The sequence below is a fragment of the Diospyros lotus genome, chromosome 12 (genome assembly GCF_014633365.1).
Source record: "Diospyros lotus cultivar Yz01 chromosome 12, ASM1463336v1, whole genome shotgun sequence".
NCBI classification, from domain to species: Eukaryota; Viridiplantae; Streptophyta; class Magnoliopsida; order Ericales; family Ebenaceae; genus Diospyros; species Diospyros lotus.
Genome location: NC_068349.1, coordinates 4,902,193 through 4,924,256, shown reverse-complemented (window position 1 = coordinate 4,924,256; position 22,064 = coordinate 4,902,193). Strand labels below are relative to the sequence as shown.

At 39.7% G+C, this 22,064-nt stretch overlaps 1 protein-coding gene across 7 annotated transcripts; it reads right to left on the bottom strand.

The window, feature by feature from the left end:
* Positions 1–924: 924 nt before the first annotated feature.
* On the bottom strand, positions 925–21,311 carry LOC127786872 (pentatricopeptide repeat-containing protein At2g30780). Of its 7 annotated transcripts, none has more exons than XR_008020064.1 (5): positions 20,760–21,311; positions 18,904–20,113; positions 2,177–2,397; positions 2,063–2,102; positions 925–1,647 (listed from the first exon to the last, which is right to left on the bottom strand). XR_008020064.1 is itself a non-coding variant. In XM_052314583.1 (4 exons), exons 1-3 carry the CDS (start codon positions 21,156–21,158, stop codon positions 18,922–18,924), a joined length of 1,500 nt encoding a protein of 499 aa, XP_052170543.1. In that variant the 5' UTR covers positions 21,159–21,311; the 3' UTR covers positions 925–1,647; positions 18,904–18,921. The 7 variants fall into 7 exon arrangements, 2 of the variants coding, with proteins under 2 accessions (XP_052170543.1, XP_052170544.1); XR_008020065.1 differs by having other exon boundaries at positions 2,063–2,397; positions 18,904–18,931; positions 19,023–20,113; XR_008020063.1 differs by having other exon boundaries at positions 2,063–2,397.
* Positions 21,312–22,064: the final 753 nt, after the last annotated feature.

Below are 22,064 nucleotides of genomic sequence, written 5' to 3'. Positions count from 1 at the left end.
AAATAATTGAAAAAGTAAATAAAAAAAAAATTCAGAGTAAGACAAAGTACTTTTAATTAGCATGGTTGTATTTGACTGACTCTTAAGACATCCAGCTTTTCTTTTGCTAATAATGATGATCCACAACATCACGCACAACACCCCCTCCCACCCCACCCTCACCTCACCTCACCTATCCCATATGGAATGAAAAGACTTACTACTCTCAACATCTACGTTCAAAACCACAATGATTTGGCAAATCACTACAAAAGATTAAAATTCGGAAAGAGAATGAACAGCCCTAATTATGAATGAACAATGCGACGCATCATCATGTTAGCCTATCTGCTTATTGCAAACACCCAGACCCAGACCCAGACCCAGACCCAGACCCAGTTGAAGAAGATGGTAAGAGTTAGAATGGGGAATCAATCCATCATCATCCATAATTAGGGCCCATCGTAGCTTAGGGTTAGTATTATTAGGCTGTGATGGTCATGGTTCTCCAAGAGAGGAAGCTGCCAAAAAGGACACAAGAAATAATAAAGGCGCAGGACTCCCAGGAAGAGGAAAACGCACAAGCACATGTGAACTAGGAAAGGGCCAAATAAAAAGAACACAAATTTCACGCTGCGGATTCAAACTCCACTTTTCTTTTCATACCCTACCAAACCAAACCAACGTGCCCATCCCATACAAATAATGTCAACAATCATATTCGGATGTCGCTGCAGGAACTTGCGTGCAAGAAAATGAAGCAAAGCCAGGTCAATCCCAAGCACATGGCTTATATACAAATGGGGATAAAAGCCTTCTCAACCATTACTATACCAAGAGCCAGGTTTGGAGGAACCAGGAATCAATCCAGTCATTCAATTCCATATGAACACAGTAACTCAAGAACTGCTTCAAAAATTGGAATCAATATGTACGGAGACATAGTTCCCGACACAAGAAGCAAATCCCATTCCATATATTTGAGTACTCAGATAGAAAATGCAACAATAATTACAGGAACCTTTCCACGACTTGGATCATCCAATTCTCCACAAGTCATATATGTTTGTGGAAGGAAAATAAATCAGACGAGGATTAATAAATTAAAAGTAATGGGATCCTTCCTGGGCATGCTACCGGCTCAGTAACATTGTTGGGCCACCTAAAATTCCACCTGCCATTTCTGTTGGGACAGCAGCACCCACAAAAATAGATATTAAGTGGTAACAACAGATAATTCCCTACCGACATTCTACAAAAACTAGAACACAGATCTTGCCGTTGCTGGAATTGGCATTACTATTCCAGATGATCACCTCGCAAGGCATTTTATGCCTTCATGCTGATAACTAATGTTCATTCTTCGCATTCGATCCGTGCAAACTTGCCTGCTACTTCCAAAATGGACTTTTTGTTTGATACAAGCCAGAATAATATTGGTATTGCGGTTGTTGGACGTCCTGATTCTAAAATTCCGGAAAACTTGAGCATCTATACTCCATGCAATTGTATCCTACAAAGCTGTGAACAGTATACTCAAACTCATCTGGGATTTTGTAGAAAATAAACCAACTACCTTCGCGGCAGCAATTGATTTCATTCAAGTTGTAAGCCTTCAGCACTGGCAGTCATGGCTCATGGTCCACCAGAACTCTACAGCAGCAATTTCTGCAATATGTTACATTGTAGGCAATCAGTCATCTGCATTAACTGTACCATCAACTGCATATCCATAACTAAAGTAAAAATGAAAGCTTCTTTTTTTAGGAAAAGAAAAAACATAACCAATAATTATCTCCAGTGTCAGGAAAATTAAAGATCCTAACACATCTAAAATCATTTACACCAGACATTCACAGTACAATAAGGTTAGAGTTTCAGGCAAGGAAAGGAGTAATAACTAAGGTTTTAGCCATTGACAAAGGATCCCATCAATTCCAATCAACTTGCACAAAGTTCAATTATCTATAGGAATCAAAAAGTGGGAAAAGGTTTTATGTTAACAGTTGCACACACAAAATGAAAACACAGAGAGAATGGGAGCAACAGTTCACAGAATTCTAAAAAGCCATGAAAACGATACCTTCTAGAAGAAAGAGGCATGCCAGGAAAAGATCTAGATTCTGTTAAAGCCAGAAGAGAAAGTATTACACAAGGGATGTGGAAGCTAAACAACAAAAATTCGCACATCCAATACCAATGGTGACACTGCTCTCAGACCAAGAAACCGAAGTGCAGGTAAAATCTTTTGGCAATGGCACTTGCATGGGGGGTGACATGCTTCATTGCTCCATCTGACCAGTCATAATCTAGCATGATATCGTTTACCAGCCCAGTGAGCAGACATGAGTAGCTCCATGATCTTCCTACCTTCTATGATAAGCATGTCTTTGTTACTAGCAGACCATACCTGCTTTTCTAAAGATATTTTAGGCCGTGTTAGTGCATACAAGGCATTTAAGGTTTTTCTTTTAATTCTTTTAAATTATAATGCTCCTTTAAGCTATTAAAAGGTGTTATACTTTATGTTTCATATAAGATACAACAACAACAACAACAACAACAACAACAAAACTGAAGCTTGATCTCACTAAGTAGATTCAGTTAAATGAACTCAAACTTGCTAATCATCTCTATCCATGACCACGTCTTACCCATATCAAGTCTCTAACAATTTCTCACCAAGTAATTTAATTTTTTCCCTTTTGTGTATTCCTCTACCTCTTTGGTTACAAATTTCTTCCATTCCAATCACTCCTCATAGGTACATCTAATAGTCTTTTTCTCACATGCCTAAACTATATCTTTAATGGAGGTAATCTTATGGTTATTTGATAAAACTTGTTTTAGCTTTAAAGATAGTTTATAATCATATAAAATACTAGAAAGACTTCTGCTGTACTTAAATTATATTTTCTTATACTGTAGGCATTGTTTGCTTGTTTAACCTCGAAGATGCTTGACAATATGCTATAATGGCTGAAAAAGGGTAGCTCGTTACGGCACTTGGTGTCCTTTAATGACCCGAGGGACTGTTGTGTCAAGTCCCAAGGTTCCAGCTTCTATCCAAGACTGGAAAAGTACCCAAACAATGAATAGTTTTGGAAGAACAGCCTCTAGAGTTGTCGGGGGTTCAAGTCGCAATGAAAAAGGGAAGGAAATCATCCACTTTGGAGCTTCAAAAGGTGTTGGTAACAACCCTAAACTATCTGCTCTTCGATATTTCAATTGTCATGAGTTGGGCCATGCTTCTTATTCTTGTCCTCAACGCCAAGTTAATTTACTAGAAGCAGATGCTGAGCATGAAGAAGACATTGGTGAACCAGTCGATGATGAATATGTTGAAGATGAGGAGGAGGAAATTGACTTGTTTCCTATACAAGGTGAAAATCTTCTTGTTTAGTGGGTTTTATCTACTCCTAAGGTGGTGGAACAAGAAGATTGGAGAAGGCACAGCATATTTTGCACCAAGGTAACTTGTGGAGGAAAGGTCTGTGATGTTAATATTGATAATGGTAGCATGGAGAATATTGTATTAAAGGAAGCAGTGGAAAAGTTAAAAACTTGAAACAGAAAAGCATCCCCAAGGACCCCAACCCTACAAAATCTCATGGATTCAGAAGGATAATGAGATGCCTGTCACTTCAAGATGTTTGGTTCAATTTAACATGGGGGATATTTACAAGGAGGAGGTATGGTGTGATATCTTACCAATGGATGCTGCTTGTATTTTATTGGGTCACCCCTGTGTATTTGATCGTGATATGGAACATCGCACCAAACAGAAAACTTACACTTTCCGCATGGATAACAAGAAACTTACATTGCAACCTTTGAAGGATGAACCTACGAAAGCTACCAAAGGGAATAAGGTGAGTTATTTTCTCAAGCCTAACTACTTTTGAGAGGGTGACTAAGGAGTTAGGAGTTCATGTGTTGGTTTGTAGAACTGTACAAAATGAAAGGATAGAAGAAGTTTCACATCCACCACAAGTGAAGGCATTGCTTGATGAGTTTGAAGATATTATGAGCAAAGCCTTGCCTAAAGGGTTACCATCAACAAGGGACATGCAACATGCAATTGATCTAATTCTAGGGGCTGCTTTACCTAACCAAGCTGCATATCACATTCCAACAAAGCATAGGGTTGAAATATGCCACCACCAAGTGGAAGACCTAATTACTAGAAGGTTGGTGCGAGAAAGTACAAGTCCTTGTGCCGTGCCTGCATTACTTACTCCAAAGAAGGATGGGTCATGGAGAATGTGTGCGAACAACCGAGCAATCAATAAAATCACAGTTAAGTACAGATTTCCAATTCCTAGATGAAATGTTGGACCAACTTTTGGGTCAATGGTGTTATCATCAAATCTGGCTTAGGAGTGGGAATGAATGAAAAACAGCTTCTAAAATTCCACATGGCTTATTTGAATCGCCAGGAATGCCTTTGGCCTTTCCAACGCCCTGAGCACTTGCATGTGTGTGATGATTGAGGTATTAAGACCTTTCTTAGGTTCTTTCGTCGTCGTTCATTTTGATGATATATTACTCTATAATCGCAACAAGTATGAGCACTTACATCATATTAGAAAGGTCATGGAGGTTCTTAGACGTGAGAAACTCCATGTTAACTTAAAAAAGTTCTCTTTTTTGCACAACCATGGGGTGTTCTTGGGTTTTATTGTTTCAGCTCAAGGTTTGAATCCAGATCCCGACAAAGTTAAAGCCATAACTAAGTGGCCTACACCTCAGTCCATTGGAGATGCTTATAGTTTTCATGGTTTGGCTTCTTTCTACCAGAGGTTTATTCACAACTTCAGTGTTATGATGAGTCCTATCACAGAATGCTTGAAAGGGGAGACATTTACATGGACTAAGAAGGCAGAAGAGGCTTTCAAACATACCAAGACAGCCATAACTCAAGCATCTGTTCTAATACTGCCATATTTTGAAAAGTTCTTTGTCGTGGAGTGTGATGCATCACATGTGGGAATAGGAGTTGTTATTAGCCAAGAGGGTAGACCTGTTGCTTCCTTTAGTGAGAACTTGACTGATGTAAAGCATTGACATTCGACCTATGACTTGTAGTTCTATGCTTTGATTCATGTGCTTCAACATTGGAAACATTATTTGTTATATTGAGATTTTGTGGTGTATTCAGATCATGAGGCTCTTCGATATTTGAATTCCCAAAAGAAACTCAACCCAAAACATGTAAGGTGGAGTGCTTTTCTCCAATAATTCTCTTTCACTTTGAAGCATAAGTCTGGGGAGTCCAATAGAGTGGTCAATGCACTTAACAAATGTGGTTTCTTGTTGGCTACTTTGCATGCTCAAGTCATTGGCTTTAAGGAGATAAAAAATCAATACCAAGAAGATTCTTATGTCAGCCAAGTGAAGAGAAATGCAAGGGCCAACCATGGAATCATCCAGTCCTTTTGTTGTGCATGATGGATACTTATTTCAAGGTAATCCATTATGTATTCCAGCAGGTTCTTTATGTGAACAAATCATTCAGGAACTTCATGGAGGTGGTTTGGAAGGACATTTTGGGCAAGATAGAACCTTGGCAACGGTGAGTGAACATTACTATTGGTTAAAGATGAACCGGGATGTTGAGAGATTTGTGAAGCAATGCAGAGTTTGTCAACTTGCAAAAGGCCAATCCCAAAATACTGGTTTGTATACACCCTTACCACTTGCTACTTCCCCTTGGATTCATCTTAGCATGGACTTTGTCTTTGGGTTGCCTAAAACTGTTAAGAGGGCATGATTCTATCCTTGTGGAAGTCGATCGATTTTCCAAAATGACCCACTTCATTCCTGTCACAGCTGCGCTGTGGCCACATCCGATCTTCCAACTCGAAGTGAATTGGAAGCAGGCGCTAGAGAACCGTGAGTGAGGAGGGAAGTTAGAATAGGAAGAAAGAGAGAATGAGAGAAATGGAGAGAGAATACAGAGAATGGAATCAGAAATTGGTTAATTCATTCATACCCATCCAGCAGACTGACATAGAATTTATAGGACCTATAGGGGCTGTCACAACAGATCCTCTCTCCTCTAACAGATTCTTTTGTCATATTCTAGCCTCTTTTACACCTGGCATAACAACCTAACAAACTACCAGCTGGAAATGGAAAAGGGCTCTAATTAATAATGGAAAGAAAATAGCTAACTATACTTAATATTCGCAGCAAAAATTCTTATACTTCCGGCCTTCCTCTTGTTTCGTGACAATACCCCTTCCTTCAGCGATTTCTTGTCCTCAAGAAATATTCAAGAGGCTAGCTGCCCTTCGGAACTTTTGTAGTAATTGAGGGAGATATTCCCAGGTGGCCCTTTCCGATGGCTCTTCTTGCCACCTTACCAGCACTTGGATGAGGGGGGCTCCTTGGTGGTAGACCACCCTTCTTTCCAGTATAGCCTCGGGCTCCTTCTCTCCTTCTTTCTCCTTCGGTAGTGCAGGTAGCTCGAGGTTAACTCTCTCCTTGCCAGTAGTCCATTTTAGTAAGGACACATGAAAGACTGCATGAATTCTTGACCCTTCTGGCAGCCGCAATTTGTAAGCTACCTTGCCGATCTTAGCGGTTATGGGAAACGGCCCAAATAACTTAGGGCTGAGTTTAGAGACTGGCCCTTGGGAGATGGACTTAAGGTGTGGATACCTGAGTCTTAGGTAAACACTTTCTCCAACATTGAACTCTTGATCACTCCTCCGCCTGTCAGCGTATTGTTTCATTCGGTTTTGGGCCGATGCCAGCTCCTGTTTGAGTTGTTGCAGCACTTCCCTTCGCTGCTGCAAGTATTCTTCCACTGCTGGGGCCGTGGTGTGCCCCCCAGTAGCCAGTAGGGTCAGTGGGCTATACCCAAACACTGCTTCAAATGGCGTTCTCCTTATAGAAGCATGGTGGCTGGAATTATACCACCATTGTGCCAATGCCAGCCACCTATGCCAATTCTTAGGTTACAGCAAACACATGCACCGAAGATAGGTTTCTAGGCTTTGATTGACCCTTTCTGTTTGCCCATCAGACTGAGGATGGTAGGCGGTTGAAAGGTTGAGTCCTATGCCCAAGTTCTTCATCAATTCCCTCCAAAAGTGGCTGGTGAATACCTTGTCTTGGTCAGATATAATGTATTGAGGAACCCCATGCACAGCTACTACTCTATCCATGAATGCCTTGGCTACTTCCTGGGTGGTGTATGGTGTAGGGGTGAGCTAGCCCTATAAAATGTGCATACTTAGTAAGTCGGTCTACCACTACCATTATACAATCCTTCCCCTCTGATCTTGGCAAACCTTCGATGAAGTCCATGGACACACTTGTCCAGGACTGTGCCGGTATTGGTAGGGATTGTAGCAGCCCAGGATAGGCCACATTTTCCTGTTTGCACCTCTTGCAAGTATCACACCCCATCACGAATTCTTTTACTGCCTTCTGAAGTTGCGGCCAATGGAACAACTGCCTCACTCTCAAGTAAGTGTTTTGGATACCCGAGTGCCCCTTAGGGGAGAGTCATGCAGGGATTGTAGGATTTTTTTCTTGAGTTCCTCATCGTGGCCCACCACAATTCTTCCCTTATACCTCAGCAGTCCATCAACCATGGTGTAGTCTTCAGTTTCCTTGCTGCCCAGGGCTAATTTCTCCCGCAGATTCTGGATGTGTTCATCCCCTTCATAGCTATCCACTACCTCCTTACACCATTTAGGAATCACCACGATTATGGGGGCTGCAGCACCTTCCTCTAGACACCTTGATAGGGCATCAACGGCCACGTTTTCCTTCCCCTTCTTATATTAATAATCTAACCCCATTAATTTTGCCATCCCCTTCTTTTGCAACTGGGTTTGGAGCTTTTGTTGTAGCAGAAACTTCAAGGACTCGTGATCCGTTTTTATCACAAACCTTCCGACCTCTAAGTAGTGCCGCCACTTCTCAATAGCCATAAGAACAGCCAAAAACTCTTTCTCATATATACTCAAGCCTAAGTGTCTTGGACTGAGGGCCTGGCTTAAGAAAGCCATTGGCCTGCCATCTTGCATCAACACAGCCCCGATTCCTCCTCCACACGCATCCGTTTCCAGCACAAAAGGCTTGCTGAAATCCGACAGTCCCAACGTGGGAACCTCGCTCATTGCCACCTTCAATCTTTCAAAGGCATCTTCTGCTTCTTACCCCCACTGGAAGTTTCCTTTCTTCAACAAGTTGGTGAGGGGTTTGTTGATAACCCCATATCTCTTTACAAATCTACGGTAATATCCGGTGAGCCCAAGGAAACCCCTAAGTGACCTAATGGTTGTGGGTTTCTGCCAATTGAGCATTGCCTCCACCTTCCTTGGATCGGTGCTGACTCCCTTGCCCGAGATTAGGTACCCCAAGTATTCCACTTGGTCCTGACCGAATGCACACTTGGACTTTTTGATGAATAGCTGGTCGTTTCTAAGGACCTCAAAAGTGGTTCTTAGGTGGCTAAGGTGTTGGTCCAAGGTTGGGCTGTAAACAAGGATATCATCAAAAAACACAAGTATGAATTTCCTTAGGTAGGGTTCAAAGACCTGGTTCATTAAGGATTGGAAGGTGGTCGGGGCATTGGTGAGTCCAAAGGGCATCACCAAAAACTCAAAATGGCCATGGTGGGTACGGAAGGCAATCTTGTGGACGTCCTCGGGCCTCATCCTGATTTGGTGGTAGCCTGAGCGCAAGTCCAGCTTGGAAAAGAATTGGGCCAATTTAAGCTCGTCCAATAGGTCTTCAATAAGGGGTATGGGAAACTTATCCTTGATGGTTAAAGTGTTAAGCTGGCGATAATCTACACAAAAACGCCAGGACCCATCCTTTTTCTTAACTAACAAAACTGGGGAGGCAAATGGACTTTGACTTGGTCTAATGAAAGTCTAGCTCATCATTTCTTTCACTATTCTTTCAATCTCGATTTTTTGGGCAAGGGGGTAGTGGTAGGATCTGATGTTTACAGGCTTGGTGTTTGGTTTTAGGTTAATGACATGGTCCAAAGCTCGGTTAGGAGGAAGGGTATTTGGTTCCAAAAAGAGGTCCTTAAATTCTTCCAACAATTCATCAATAAGTGGTAAGGTGCATACCTAGTCAGTTCTCCCTTGTTGGTGACTGACCATGAGCTAAAGCTCCCCTGGCTCCTCTTCCTTAGTATTTCCTTCCACTTCCACGATGGAGAACAGCTGCGTAAGTTGACTCCACTTGCTTCTGAGGACACTTTGCAATCTCCTTCCTGTGATCATGTGATCATCTTGCAGGTAGCAATCTCTCTCCCACCAGTGAGTGTCATTCTTCTCTCTTCCTTTTCAAAGGTCACCTCCATACGGTTGAAATCAAAGCATATGGGGCTCACTTTCTTCATCCAGTCCACCCCTAAAATGACATAGCACCCTCCTAATTGCAGCAGCCTGAGATCTGCCTTGAACTTCTCCCCCTGCATTTCCCACATGAACCCCAGGCAAGTCATGTTACTCACTACCCGGTTTCCATTAGCCACTGTGACACTCAGAGGCATTGTGTTAGTGAGCTGACACTTCAGTTTCTTGGCAGTGCTGTCGTCGAGGAAGCTGTGGGTGCTTCCACTGTCAATTAGGATTGATAAGTTGCCTCCCTTTGTCTTGCCTTCCACCTTAATTATCTTGTTATTGGTGATCCCCGTGAGTGCATGGAGAGAGATCTCCCCATTATCCTCTATTCCCTCTTCACCGATTACTTCCACTTCCTCTTCGCTGTCTACTTCTACTTCCCCTCGGCCCTCCAATAACAGCAGCTGCCGTTTGCATTGGTGCCCCGGGAAATATCTGTCCCCACACCTGTAACAAGAATCGGGTTGCCGTCTAAGATCATTAGGCCTTCCACCCGGGTTGGAATTAGCAAAATTCCTTCCTCTGACATTACTCCTCACCATCTCCTTGTCGACCCCCTTGCTACTTCCTCCTTACTGCCAACTCCCCGCGTGTGCAGATCTATGTTGCTGCACCTTCTGCTTCTTTAACAGGGCCTCCACTACCATTTCTTGCAACCTGGCACTCTCAGCCGCTTGCTCCAAGGTTCGTGGCCTGATCATCTTTACCATAGGCCTCAGTTCTTCGCTCAGGCCACTGAGGAAGCTAGAGACATAATACGCCTCTGTTAGGTGAGGATCATGGCTGCTCATCAAAGATCTCAGCTCCTCAAACCTTCTCAAGTAGGTTCCAACATCACCAGCCTGTCTTAGTTTGTTAAATTCTTCAATAGTGTCCAACATGCTCTTCTCCCCGAACCTCTCACACAACGTTCAGAGAACTCCCTCCAGGTGTAGTGCTCTCGCCCTCGAGTCCACCCTTGGAACCATGCATCCACCCCGTCATCAAAGTAAGCTGCGGCCAAAGCAACCCTCCTTTCTCCTGATACATTATACCACTCAAACAACCTTTCACACTTTCTAACCCACCACCTAGGATTGGTTCCCTCAAACACGAGTATCTCCATTCGAGGCATGGGAAACCCTTGTGGTGGGGGTACAGTTCGGTCTTCCCGTTCCCCTCCTAACAACGCCTCAGTGTCATCACCTTGCTCGACCACCATCTCATGGGTTCTATTTTCTGGATTCACCCTCCCATTTTGTAATATAGGGTCGTTTCTATCTCTATGAGGAAAATCAGGAGACAGCCTAACCTGATTTTAGCGAGTAAACATCAGCATAAACTGTTGAAGCTAATTACCCATCTCCTCCCTCATCTGGTTGATATCTTCTCTCATTTGATTAAGTCCTCCTTCCACCCTGCGATCTACTATCATGATCGCATCATGATTTTTTTGGTTACTGACTTCTAAGCGGTCCATCCGATCTTGAAATTCTCCCACCGTCGAGCTGAGTTGCTGGAGCTGTGACTCCATGTTCTTCATGCGTGTTCCTTCGGCCATCTTCTGCGGTCTTAATACTTCTTGCCAGCACCGAGGCTCTGATACCAAATGTCACAGTTGCGCTGTGGCCATAGCCGATCTTCCAACTCGAAGTGAATTGGAAGCAGGCGCTAGAGAACCGTGAGTGAGGAGGGAAGTTAGAATAGGAAGAAAGAGAGAATGAGAGAAAGGGAGAGAGAATACAGAGAATGGAATCAGAAATTGATTAATTCATTCATACCCATCCAGTAGACTGACATAGAATTTATAGGACCTACAAGGGCCGTCACAGCAGATCCTCTCTCCTCTAACAGATTCTTTTGTTCTATTCTAACCTCCTTTACACTTGGCATAACAGCCTAACAAACTACCAGCTGGAAATGGAAAAGGGCTCTAATTAATAATGGAAAGAAAATAGCTAACTATACTTAATATCCGCAGCAAAAATTCTTATACTTCCAGCCTTTCTCTTGTTTCGTGACAATTCCTTGTTCAAGAACTATTGATGTATCGCATATGGCTGAATTATATTTCAAAGAAATAGTGTGTTTACATGGGATTTCCACTACTATTGTGTTGGACAAATATGTGAAATTTATGGGGCAGTTTTGGCATTCAGTGTGGAGGAAGTTGGGAACTCAATTGCAATATTCAAGCACTTGCCATCCACAAACAGATGGGCAAACTGAAGTGGTGAATAGGAGTCTTGGTAATTTGTTGAGATGCCTTGTCAGCGATCATGTGAAGGTTTTAGGATACAATCCTTTGTCATGCTGAATTTGCCTGTAACAATTCAGTGAACCACACTACTAAGAAGACTCCCTTTGAAGCTACTTATGGTCACAAGCCTCAACATGTGTTAGATCTTGTGCCATTACCACAAGAAGTTCACGTTAGTGAAGATGCACAAGCTTTTGTTGATCATATTCAGAGAATCCGTGAAGAGGTAAGTGCTGCCAGCTGCCCTTAAATCTAGAAATGAACTTTACAAGGAAAACGCTGATCAACGTCAAAGGTTCAAAGAATTCTTTGAAGATGATCAAGTTTTGGTGCACTTTAGAAAGGAGAGGTTTCCCAAAGGAACTTACCATAAGTTCAAGTCTAGAAAAATTGGACCATGCAAGATTTTGAAAGAGATTAGCTCCAATGCTTATATGGTAGAGCTTCCAGATGATCTTCAAATTAGTCCTATTTTTAACGTTGTTGACTCATGATTTCCATGGATTTGATGGAGAGAATGACTAAGCTACTACCAAGGAATGGGTTAACTGTTAACCAATTGCCAAAAAAATCAAGAGAAGTTATTGAAGAAGTGCTTGACATGAAAGAATTCTTTGAAGATGATCAAGTTTTGGTGCACTTTAGAAAGGAGAGGTTTCCCAAAGGAACTTACCATAAGTTCAAGTCTAGAAAAATTGGACCATGCAAGATTTTGAAAGAGATTAGCTCCAATGCTTATATGGTAGAGCTTCCAGATGATCTTCAAATTAGTCCTATTTTTAACGTTGTTGACTCATGATTTCCATGGATTTGATGGAGAGAATGACTAAGCTACTACCAAGGAATGGGTTAACTGTTAACCAATTGCCAAAAAAATCAAGAGAAGTTATTGAAGAAGTGCTTGACATGAAAGAGGCTCACTCTCAATGAGGCAATCTTTATTATTGATTTCTTTTAAAGTGATCGGCCAAACCTCCAACTGAAAGCATTTGAATATCTGAAAAAGGATTGCAGAAAATTGATCCTAGCATTTATAATCAATACATCCAAGTTTTCTCATCTGAGCTGAGTTTCTTTTCAACCCAGGGAGATTGATGCAGGAGCAGTTTTTTAGTTATTAGTGTTTTATTTAATAGTTTTAATAAATAAAACTACTTATTTAAGTTATTAGGTTTTAAATACTTTTTTATTTATTAGTCTAAAAAGTAGTCATGTGACTATTAAGAAAGGATAGATTCCTTAGATTAGATGGATTCCTATGTGATCAAGGATTAGTAGCCTGGTATAAATAGTCTTTTAAGACACTTTGTAGGCAGCCATTTTATTCTATTTCAACTTTGAGGATTTCTTAAACCCTAATTTTAAGATCTCCATTCCACAATTGATCTTACACTGTTTTCGCCCAATTTTGCACACCAAATGAAATAAAGCAAGCACAAAAAAAGATGAACAATAATAAAGCAGCTGGATTACAAACTATTCTGATAAAAGCATGGAAATACAAGAGGAACTGAGATTTTTTTTGGTTAACAAATTATACAATGTGATCCTTATATCAAAAGGGATGCTGAATGAGTGGGGAAAGAGCACTACTTATTAAGACGCCTACTTATACAATGGTTCTATGCCTGGTAAGTCACCAATAAAAGCTATCTACTTATTAAGATGCCTGATAAAAAAGTTTAGAGATAAACCCCAAAAAATTGCATATAGTATTTCTAAGCTTGGAAAAAAAATCAGATAGAGCATCCAGTGGAAGACTTGTGGAAGGTGTTGGAGCAGACAGGAATTTGGACTGCTTATGTGCAGGTTAGGGCATGTATCATCAAGCCGAAAACATTCGCTATAACTTATATGTGTTGGAGCAGACAGGAATTTGAACTACTTATGACGCAGCGTGTAGCGCAAGTGTGAAGAAACACACCAAAATAAACCCTTGAAAGAACAAACTTCAATGGGTGAAACTTGGCTTTCAAGAAAACGCAAAAACAAGATTGTTTTGCTAAAAAAACCCAAATAGGTTGTTGAAATTTGTATTGAGAAAACTTAATTACAAACTCTAGATCATAGGCATACTTGTAGTGTTTGACTAATCTAAATCCACCTAATATTTGTAAACAAAATCCAACTAGAATCCTAATAGAAATAAATCCTAAATAAAAGTCAACTAAAATCCTAATAAAAATAAAACCCTAATCAAACATGAAGTATAATTCTAAATCAAGTAGAAACATGAAGTAAAATTCTAAATCAAGTAGAATTCTAAAACTTAAGAAGTATTAAAATATTGTTCTGATTTAGTCAGGTCGGCCTTAGGCCGGGTCTTGATTGGTAACCGCATCATTCACCTTTACTTGAGAAAAAATTCGACTAGGTCGAATTTTGATTCGGGTAAGACAAACCCACGTCCGGAAAGTACATAAAGAAATTAGCCACATTAAATGTTTGGAAATACCCATATAATTAGGCAAATCCACAACATAAGCATTATCATTGATCTTCTTTGTATTCTGCTTTCCTACTGGAATCCGTTTCTTCTTCAAGAATATCATGACTTTATCTCCAACCTCAAATATCTTGTGCTTCCTATACTTATTAGTTGTCGCTTTGTACTTCTTATTTGTGTAACTTTTGCTTGACATCTTCCTAAACCGCTTGAACTTTTCTGCTAAGGGAACATGAGCAAAGACATTCCCCCCCCCCCCCCCTCTTAGCCCTATCTTTGTTGGCATGGGTCCAACCATCGCCATGTTTGTTGCCCTCTACCTCCATTGTATTATTATTGTTAGATTGAGGACGTTAAACATTCCATCTTGAGCGCTTTTCAAATCTGGTAGATCCTATCACATGTTCTTCTTCTCTCATTAGCTTTCTTGATTTTAACTCCTCAACGGCTTTCAAATTCATCCGTAGATTTTTCTTGCCTGGAGAAGCATTCTTTTGCAATTGTTTCGAATAAAGGCTTATTCCATGACTACCAATAGTCTCTCCATCACTTAAAATGTTGATGCTTGAATCCTCCTTTGGTCTAAGCACTTGATCAACTATTGCAACAGCTGTTACAACATTCTTAGTTTTAGAATCTAATTTTAGATTAATACCGAAAGCAGTCGCACTACCCGAGTTAACTAGCCTAGGAGATCCAACACGCCTATCCACAAAGAGACCCTTGTGACCATCTTGCTTTTGTAATTGCAAAGGTGCATATATCCCTATTGCCTTCGATTCAACCCTGTCAGAGCCTAAATAAATTGTAGAAGGATTTGCTACCATGACCTTTATCTCCTTTATAGTCGCAAGCCAATCAGAATAAACACCACCATCCTTAGATTGTGAAGCAATGGCAGTGCTTTCGGGACTAGAAAATACCCCAGTATGAATAAACAACCTTGGAATTTCTGTCATGTTAGCAGCATAAACCAGACCTGAGTTTGCAAACGTTGAGGTTAATGGGACAACATAATGTTCGAGATCAAGCTCCAAATTCACTGAAAATCCATTCTTTAGTTTATATTCATCGTTTCCCCAATAGTTGTGTTTATGCGCAATCTTCCTAACCCCTCCACCACTAGGGTTGGCTATCATACGACCAAGATCATCCTCATTGTCGCTATCATCCATCATTGGTCTTCCAGGATTAACGAGGATAGGATTAATGGCTAGTCTTCACGGTTTAACGTAGCCGGCTTGATTCATGCCATTAGTCCGATTCCAATTATCCTTAACTTGTTGTAAAACGTCCAATTGGTTGCGGATTCGCTCTAATTGCTGCTGCATTGTACAAGTTATTTCCCGTTGTTCTTCAATTGCTCTCCAAACTGCGGGCAGCCCCCGATCACCGTCACGAGGCTGGTTGCTACCGTTATCTTCAAAATTGGCCATCTGATTGGTTGATGAACCGCTCTGAAACCACCTGATGCAGCGTATAGCGCGAGTGTGAAGAAAACACACGAAAATAAACCTTTGAAAGAACAAACTTCAATGGCCGAATGTTGGCTTTCAAGAAGACGCAAAAACAAAATTGTTTTGCTAAGAAAACTCAAATAGGTTGCTGAAATTTGTATTGAAAAAACTTAATTACAAACTCTAAATCCTAGGCATATTTATAGTGTTTGTTTGGCTAATCCAAATCTATCTAATATTTGTAAACAAAATCCTAATAGAAATAAATCCTAAGTAAAAGTCAACTAGAATCCTAATAAAAATAAAACCCTAATCAAACATGAAGTAGAATCCTAAATCAAGTAAAATTCTAAAACTTAAGAAGTATTAAAATATTATTCCGGTTTGGTCGGGTTGGCCTGGGGTCGGGTCTTGATTGGTGACCGCATCAGCTTATTTGCAGGTTAGGGCATGTATCATCAAGCAAAAAACATTTGCTAGAACTTATATAGTATATACTGAGGTTTGTATTAATTGCAATTGAATTACATCAAGGATCTACATCGAGCCCTTACCTTTTTGCTCTTTTTTGGATGAACTCAGAAAACACGTTGAATAAATGTTTTATTGATGATATTGTCTTGGTGGATGAGACAACAAAATGCGTGAATAATAAACCTTGAATTATAGAGAGGCACTTTAGAATCCAAAAGTTTTATTAGACAACCAATAAATCATCTTTGTTTAATGGCTTAAAGTGTTGCGTAATTAAGCACTAACATATGCATAATATGGGTGTGATTAATATGAGAATAATAAAGTAGATGTATGTCCATACAAGAGTTAACTAAATCATACATAATAAGATTGGAATTGTGCTTATTAAAGATTAAACGGGGGATTCTCATGACAAAAATGATTTGGACATGTATACTCCAAAAAGGAAATGATTTGAGCATGTGAGAAGACAATCAATCAAAGGACCTATGAAACTATATAATTATATTAGAATTTTAAACACAAACACATAAATCAAACAATGTTTTGTGTTTTTGTTCACAAATTTTTGACAACTAACAGCAAAAATCAAACAACAGGTGTAGTTTCCAATTTTTAATTGAAAACAGAAACTAAACACAAAAATCTAAAAACTGACACTGAAAACAAACATATAAAAACAGGCAATAAAATCAAATGGACCCAAAGATGTTAAGATAAAGCCACAAAAGCAATGTCTTACAAATGTTTATCCAAATATGTATTAATTTGAATTTTTAGAAGGGCAAAAATTTACTTAGTAAAGAAAGATTAATCTCCAAGAGTGCTGAAACTGAAGTCCCCTATGCGTTTAAACCAATAAACTCATTTATCTTTATGAGGTCATGTAATTCTCAACATATACCTTATGCTTGTAAAAGTAAGCATGATGTTAAAAAGACAAGAGTACGCTTGAAGTTCTCCATGCATTGGACAGGACAATTCTCTATTTCAAGTCAGAAAATTAATCAACAGAGCGAAGATCTAAAAAATTGCACCTATCAACAACACCATGGCAGGCCTTAATATTGCTAATTGGAGTCGGCTGCCTGAATTAGCTAGCCAATTATTTCTATCTAAGGTCTACAAAGTGTTATTAAAGGCGCACCTAGGCACAAGGAGCACCTACATGCACCTTTGGTGCCTGGAATGCTCCCAAGCGGGCGCAGACCAGTCAGGCATGCCCAGGGGCACCTAGGCTCTCAGGCGCAGCCTTGGGTGGCACGCCCAGGCTTTTTTAAAACTGTTTTTAGGGTTTATATTTACTGTTTATTACTTTATTTAATTTTTTATTATTTAGAGTTTATATTTATTGCTTCAACTCCAAATTTGATGAGGAGTGAAAGGACTACTACTTCAAATGCTCCAATTGTATTTAAACTTGATGAAGATGGAGATGATGTGAAAGAAGAGGATATTGGACATGACGCTTTTAATGATGAAAATACGAAAATGTTTGATCTTGATGATGAGGATGATTTTTAGATTATTTAAAATGCATAATGTTGATTCAATTCCCCTTCACACACTCGCACTCAACCCTCAAGAAAGACACAAGACTTCTCACAGAATAGACAAAATAGGATAGAACATAAACAACACAAACATTCACAAAGGGACATCGGATTTTATCCTGGTTCGGATCACCTTGAATAGGTAGATCCTGTGTCCAAACTGTAAGGGGCTTTAGGCTTCCACTATCTTGAAATCAAAATCATTACAATGCATTGCACTCACAATTCTATGGACCGAGCTATTTTCACTGAGATTACAAAGGCTAACAACTAGTCTTTTATCTCACACAGCGCACAACTCAAAATACAATGAATTCAAGAGAAGAAAAAACCACCCCGGCCCTCTATTTATAGAACATAGGGGTGGGAGATACAAGGAAACAAATAAAAACTAACTAACTAGTAGTTGACTTATGTGGCAATTACCGTTACACAATGCCTAACCGCTTCTAGAAACAGGCCTTTACTCGCTTCCTATCTCGTATTCTTTCTATCTTCCAAGCAATAAAACTAATCTTAGGCAAACACTTTAACACATAATTAATTAATCTTAATTAAGATTTAAGACCTATAAATTGTTTAAGATTTAATTTAAATTGACTTAAAGACTTTTAAATTGCATTTTTTGACATTTCTTATTGTTCCTTTAATATGTATATATATATATATATATACCAATAATAAATTTTAAAATTTCTTACAAAGTTTTTAACTTTTGTAATGCTTATATGCAGGTTACTGAAATATGATGGGATGTGCTTAGCTGAAATTTACAGATATGTAACTTGTTTTAATATATTTTTTTTAGTTAGTATATATTGAATTTTTTAATAACATGCTTGGGAATATGTTAATAGGAGTTAAAACCTATTTTATACCTTATTCTTCAACTAGGATATATATTTTTCTTTTTTTTTTTTTAGTTAGCATGCGCCTCGTTCCACCAGACACGCACGCCTTAGGCTCGAACACCTTTTTGCACCTCAGTGCACCTTGGGCCTTTAATAACATTGGGTCTACATATGTGTACCCTTCATGAAAAAGTAAAAAAAGTATCTTTGGAGGCAGTACATAACAAATTCTGGCAAAAACATAATGTCGTAAAGCCAGGCAGAAATCAAATAATTTGCATGAATTATCAAACCAAAATATGCCTGCTACTGTAAGTACTAAAGCTAGTGACATAAGAGTGGAGAAAATTGTAAGCGTTACATTATCAATTGCTTCTTGAATAAATAGTGTTAATACGCTACAGAGAACATGATAAAACAGAGCAGGTCTTTATGCAAACAGTAGCAACAGTAGGTGTGAGAATGAGAACATGATATAAGAGTGTGAATAACAAATATTCAACAGAATTAAAGAAATTTACCAATGACCTTGAAGCATCTTATTTCCTCCTGCAGATACAGTGAACCATTTGAAGTTTTTAGCTGAATGCCCAGCAGAAAGGTGCACTATGAAGGAACTGTATCCAAAGGAATTCCATACCCATGCTTGCACATCAATCCCATCACTTGCTCAACTTTATAATTTTGACAGCATGATGTGTAGGCCTTGTACAGTATCCAAAATGTCTTTTTTGTGCGAAAAAAATTATGATCCTCCATCTCATTAAGGACATTCTCCATTTCAGCCAGGCGCTTCTGCGACGCATACATGACCATCTTACAGTGATACAGAGACCTGCAGTTTCTCCATCCAGCATACTCTGCACGCTTTACAAAATTAGCAAGTTTGTCTACTGCATTGCTTCGGAAATAACTTGCAGTTATACAACGCATTATACCAGCTGTCACTACTTGAGTATTATGCTCAAATGCCTGGCTAATAAAATTCTCCATTTCATCTAACAAATCCTCTTGTGCATAAACCCTAATCAATAACACATTCAACCAAGGCCTATACTCATTTTCCGGTATAAGGCTTAATAAAGCCTCAATTTGGTGAACTTTATTCCTCTCAGAGCTCTTACAGTATGCACAAATCATAGCTCTGATTACTGGATACTTATTATCATGAGCATGATGTTTTACCAGCTCATGCATCTCTTCCATCTTTCCCAAATTACCAGAATGTGCATATGCTCGAAGCATTAGCAAGTGGGTATTAAAATCAGGCTTGAGATTGCTAGCCTTCAGAATCCTGTAAGTCTTCTCCACACTATCCCACATCCAAGCTGTGAGGTATCCAGCAATCAAATTATTATATGTACTCACATTGGGAGACAGGTTTAAATTCTTTACCTCACGAAAAGTTGCCTCCATGTGATCTACCAGCATTAATCGACCAAATACAGAAATAAGTATGTTGTATGTTACAATTGTAGGGCAACAACTTGCGTCCCTCTTCAAATCCCAAAACAACAGCTGGCATTTAGCTGGAAAACCATTAAGCATATAAGCCCCCATTAGTGCATTATAAGTAGAAGTTGATTTAATTCGCTTGTTAGCAGCCTCAGCAAAAAGCTCGTCTGCAAGATCAAGATTCTTCATTCTACCAGCAATTGTAATACCCTTGGCATATTCCTCTGATGTCATAGGGATGGTAAAATCTGTTTGGTTCCTTCTCCAATTAAACACCTATGGAAAGAAAATCACCGAGCAAAAAAATAAGCTTTTCAGAACTAGAGCTTGGTATAAGCAGGTGTTGCAGATCACTCTTCTCTATGAATCTGAACATAGAGCCTTAGATAAGAAATGACTACAGAAATTTGCATGTACATCAGCAGAAGCTGAAGATACAAAACAGGCATCGTAGCCAATTCCTCTGCACTGAACACCTGAGTTTACAGTGCAGTTCAGTTTGGAAACCCTCAACAAAAACTTCAGTTTGGTAATGAGTTAAACATTGCTTGCGACAAAAACTGAAGCACTAATTTAAGACTAGACTAGTTAATGAAATATATAGATGCATATAATTCCAAGCAAATCGGAAAATAACATCTTTGGACGCTTAAGCTAGCTGGTGGAATCAGAAATTCTTACAGTACGCCAATCATAAGAACATCATAGCTTAGAGAATTATGGAAACTTTTAAGTAACAAACTGCAAACTTTGAGATCCCCTCCAGATTCCCTTTGGACTAAACATAATCAATTTCCAAGGAACATACGTTGCAACATAAACAAAGCAAATATCTAAAAAATACACAGTACGCATATAAATTATATATGAGAATCACGAAATCAAGGAGTATTTCAAAGTAAATAGTAAGCGAAGAGAACACCTCTAGGCCTAATTGAGGCCAGGGACGCAACAGCACCAGCAGCTCAAGAAAAGCAGATCCATAGGAGTGATTGCTATAAAATGAAGCACCTTTCTCTCCCAAGACCCTCGCAATCGCCTCACCGTCGTTGGCGGTCTGGAGCAATTCGTCTTTCAACCGTGAGGCCTTGGCGCGGAGCTCTTGTCTGGCTCTCGTATGCGCGTAGTTCCACTTGTCGGCGATCGAAGCGATAATGCTCCAGATCGACGGTGAAGGCGAAGGACTCTGCGTGTGGAATCGCCGGATCAATCCTTGCCGGGAGAAGGTTCTGGTGAGGGTTTTAGGTCCGGCGGAGCAGCGTCTGTGGAGGATATTGACCTCTGCCAGTGCGGCGCCTGATATCCTCCCCACTTGGTTCATGCTTATGTTGCGCGCATCCTACTCTGGGTTTTCGAAGAGTGTATCCAGCTGCAGAGTCGATCGACGGGCGGCGAGAAGATGATCACAGAGAGAGAGAGAGAGAGAGAGGCTGCGTCGTTAATTTGCTGGGGCGGTGCCAATGATTGGGCCCGGTGGTTTATCAAAATTCTACAAAAGCCGATCCATCACAAGCATGGGCCTCTCGTGGGCCCAACATAACCCAGTTTTGGGCCTCTTTCTTTCATATTCATATCTGTGTCTAGAGAGAGCCAGAGGAAAAAGAAAAAAGTTAATTACATCTACGTCCCTTCCTTTCAAGTTTACGATTTATTTATTCAATGCTAAAAAATGATTTAATAATTTATTTACTTCATATATATATTTATAATATATAGGGTAGTGTTAACATGTTGGTTACTGATTTTGGAACTCTCCATCGTCAACCTGTGCCCAAACTGCATGCTTTTCAAATCTAATCATCTCATTGGGCCCATAACGCCTGGCCCAAGAGAACCAAACGAGAAATGCCCAAGTAACTATAATGATAATAATAATTGACAGGAAATCAATTAATAAAGTGCTCCACCTAAGTGATAATAATCTGATTGTCATAGATCAAAAAAAGTTCAAGAGCTCAACATTAACTTTTGGCCTAAAAATGTGTAAAATTCTCCTTGATGGAGGTACTAAATAGATTATAAATAAGATAACTCAGATATCTGAAAATTTCTATAAGAATCTTACAAAAATAATAGCCCTATTTCAATTAATATCAAAATAGATATTATTCACAAGAAAAAATAGATCTTAGATTGGGAAAGAACTCCATTAAAGTGGGACCAATCAAAGTGGGACCGGGGTTCTAGCCAAAAAAAGAAAAAAAAAATGAATGAGGCCACATGCAAT

Bases quoted from the DNA above. Each gene is read 5' to 3' on its own strand.
- LOC127786872 (XM_052314583.1), bottom strand. From the start codon at position 21,158: ATGAACCAAGTGGGGAGGATATCAGGCGCCGCACTGGCAGAGGTCAAT. The intron at 20,114-20,759 runs GTGTTCTCTTCG...TTCTTTCCATAG, and splicing joins GGCCTCAATTAGGCCTAGAG to GTGTTTAATTGGAGAAGGAA.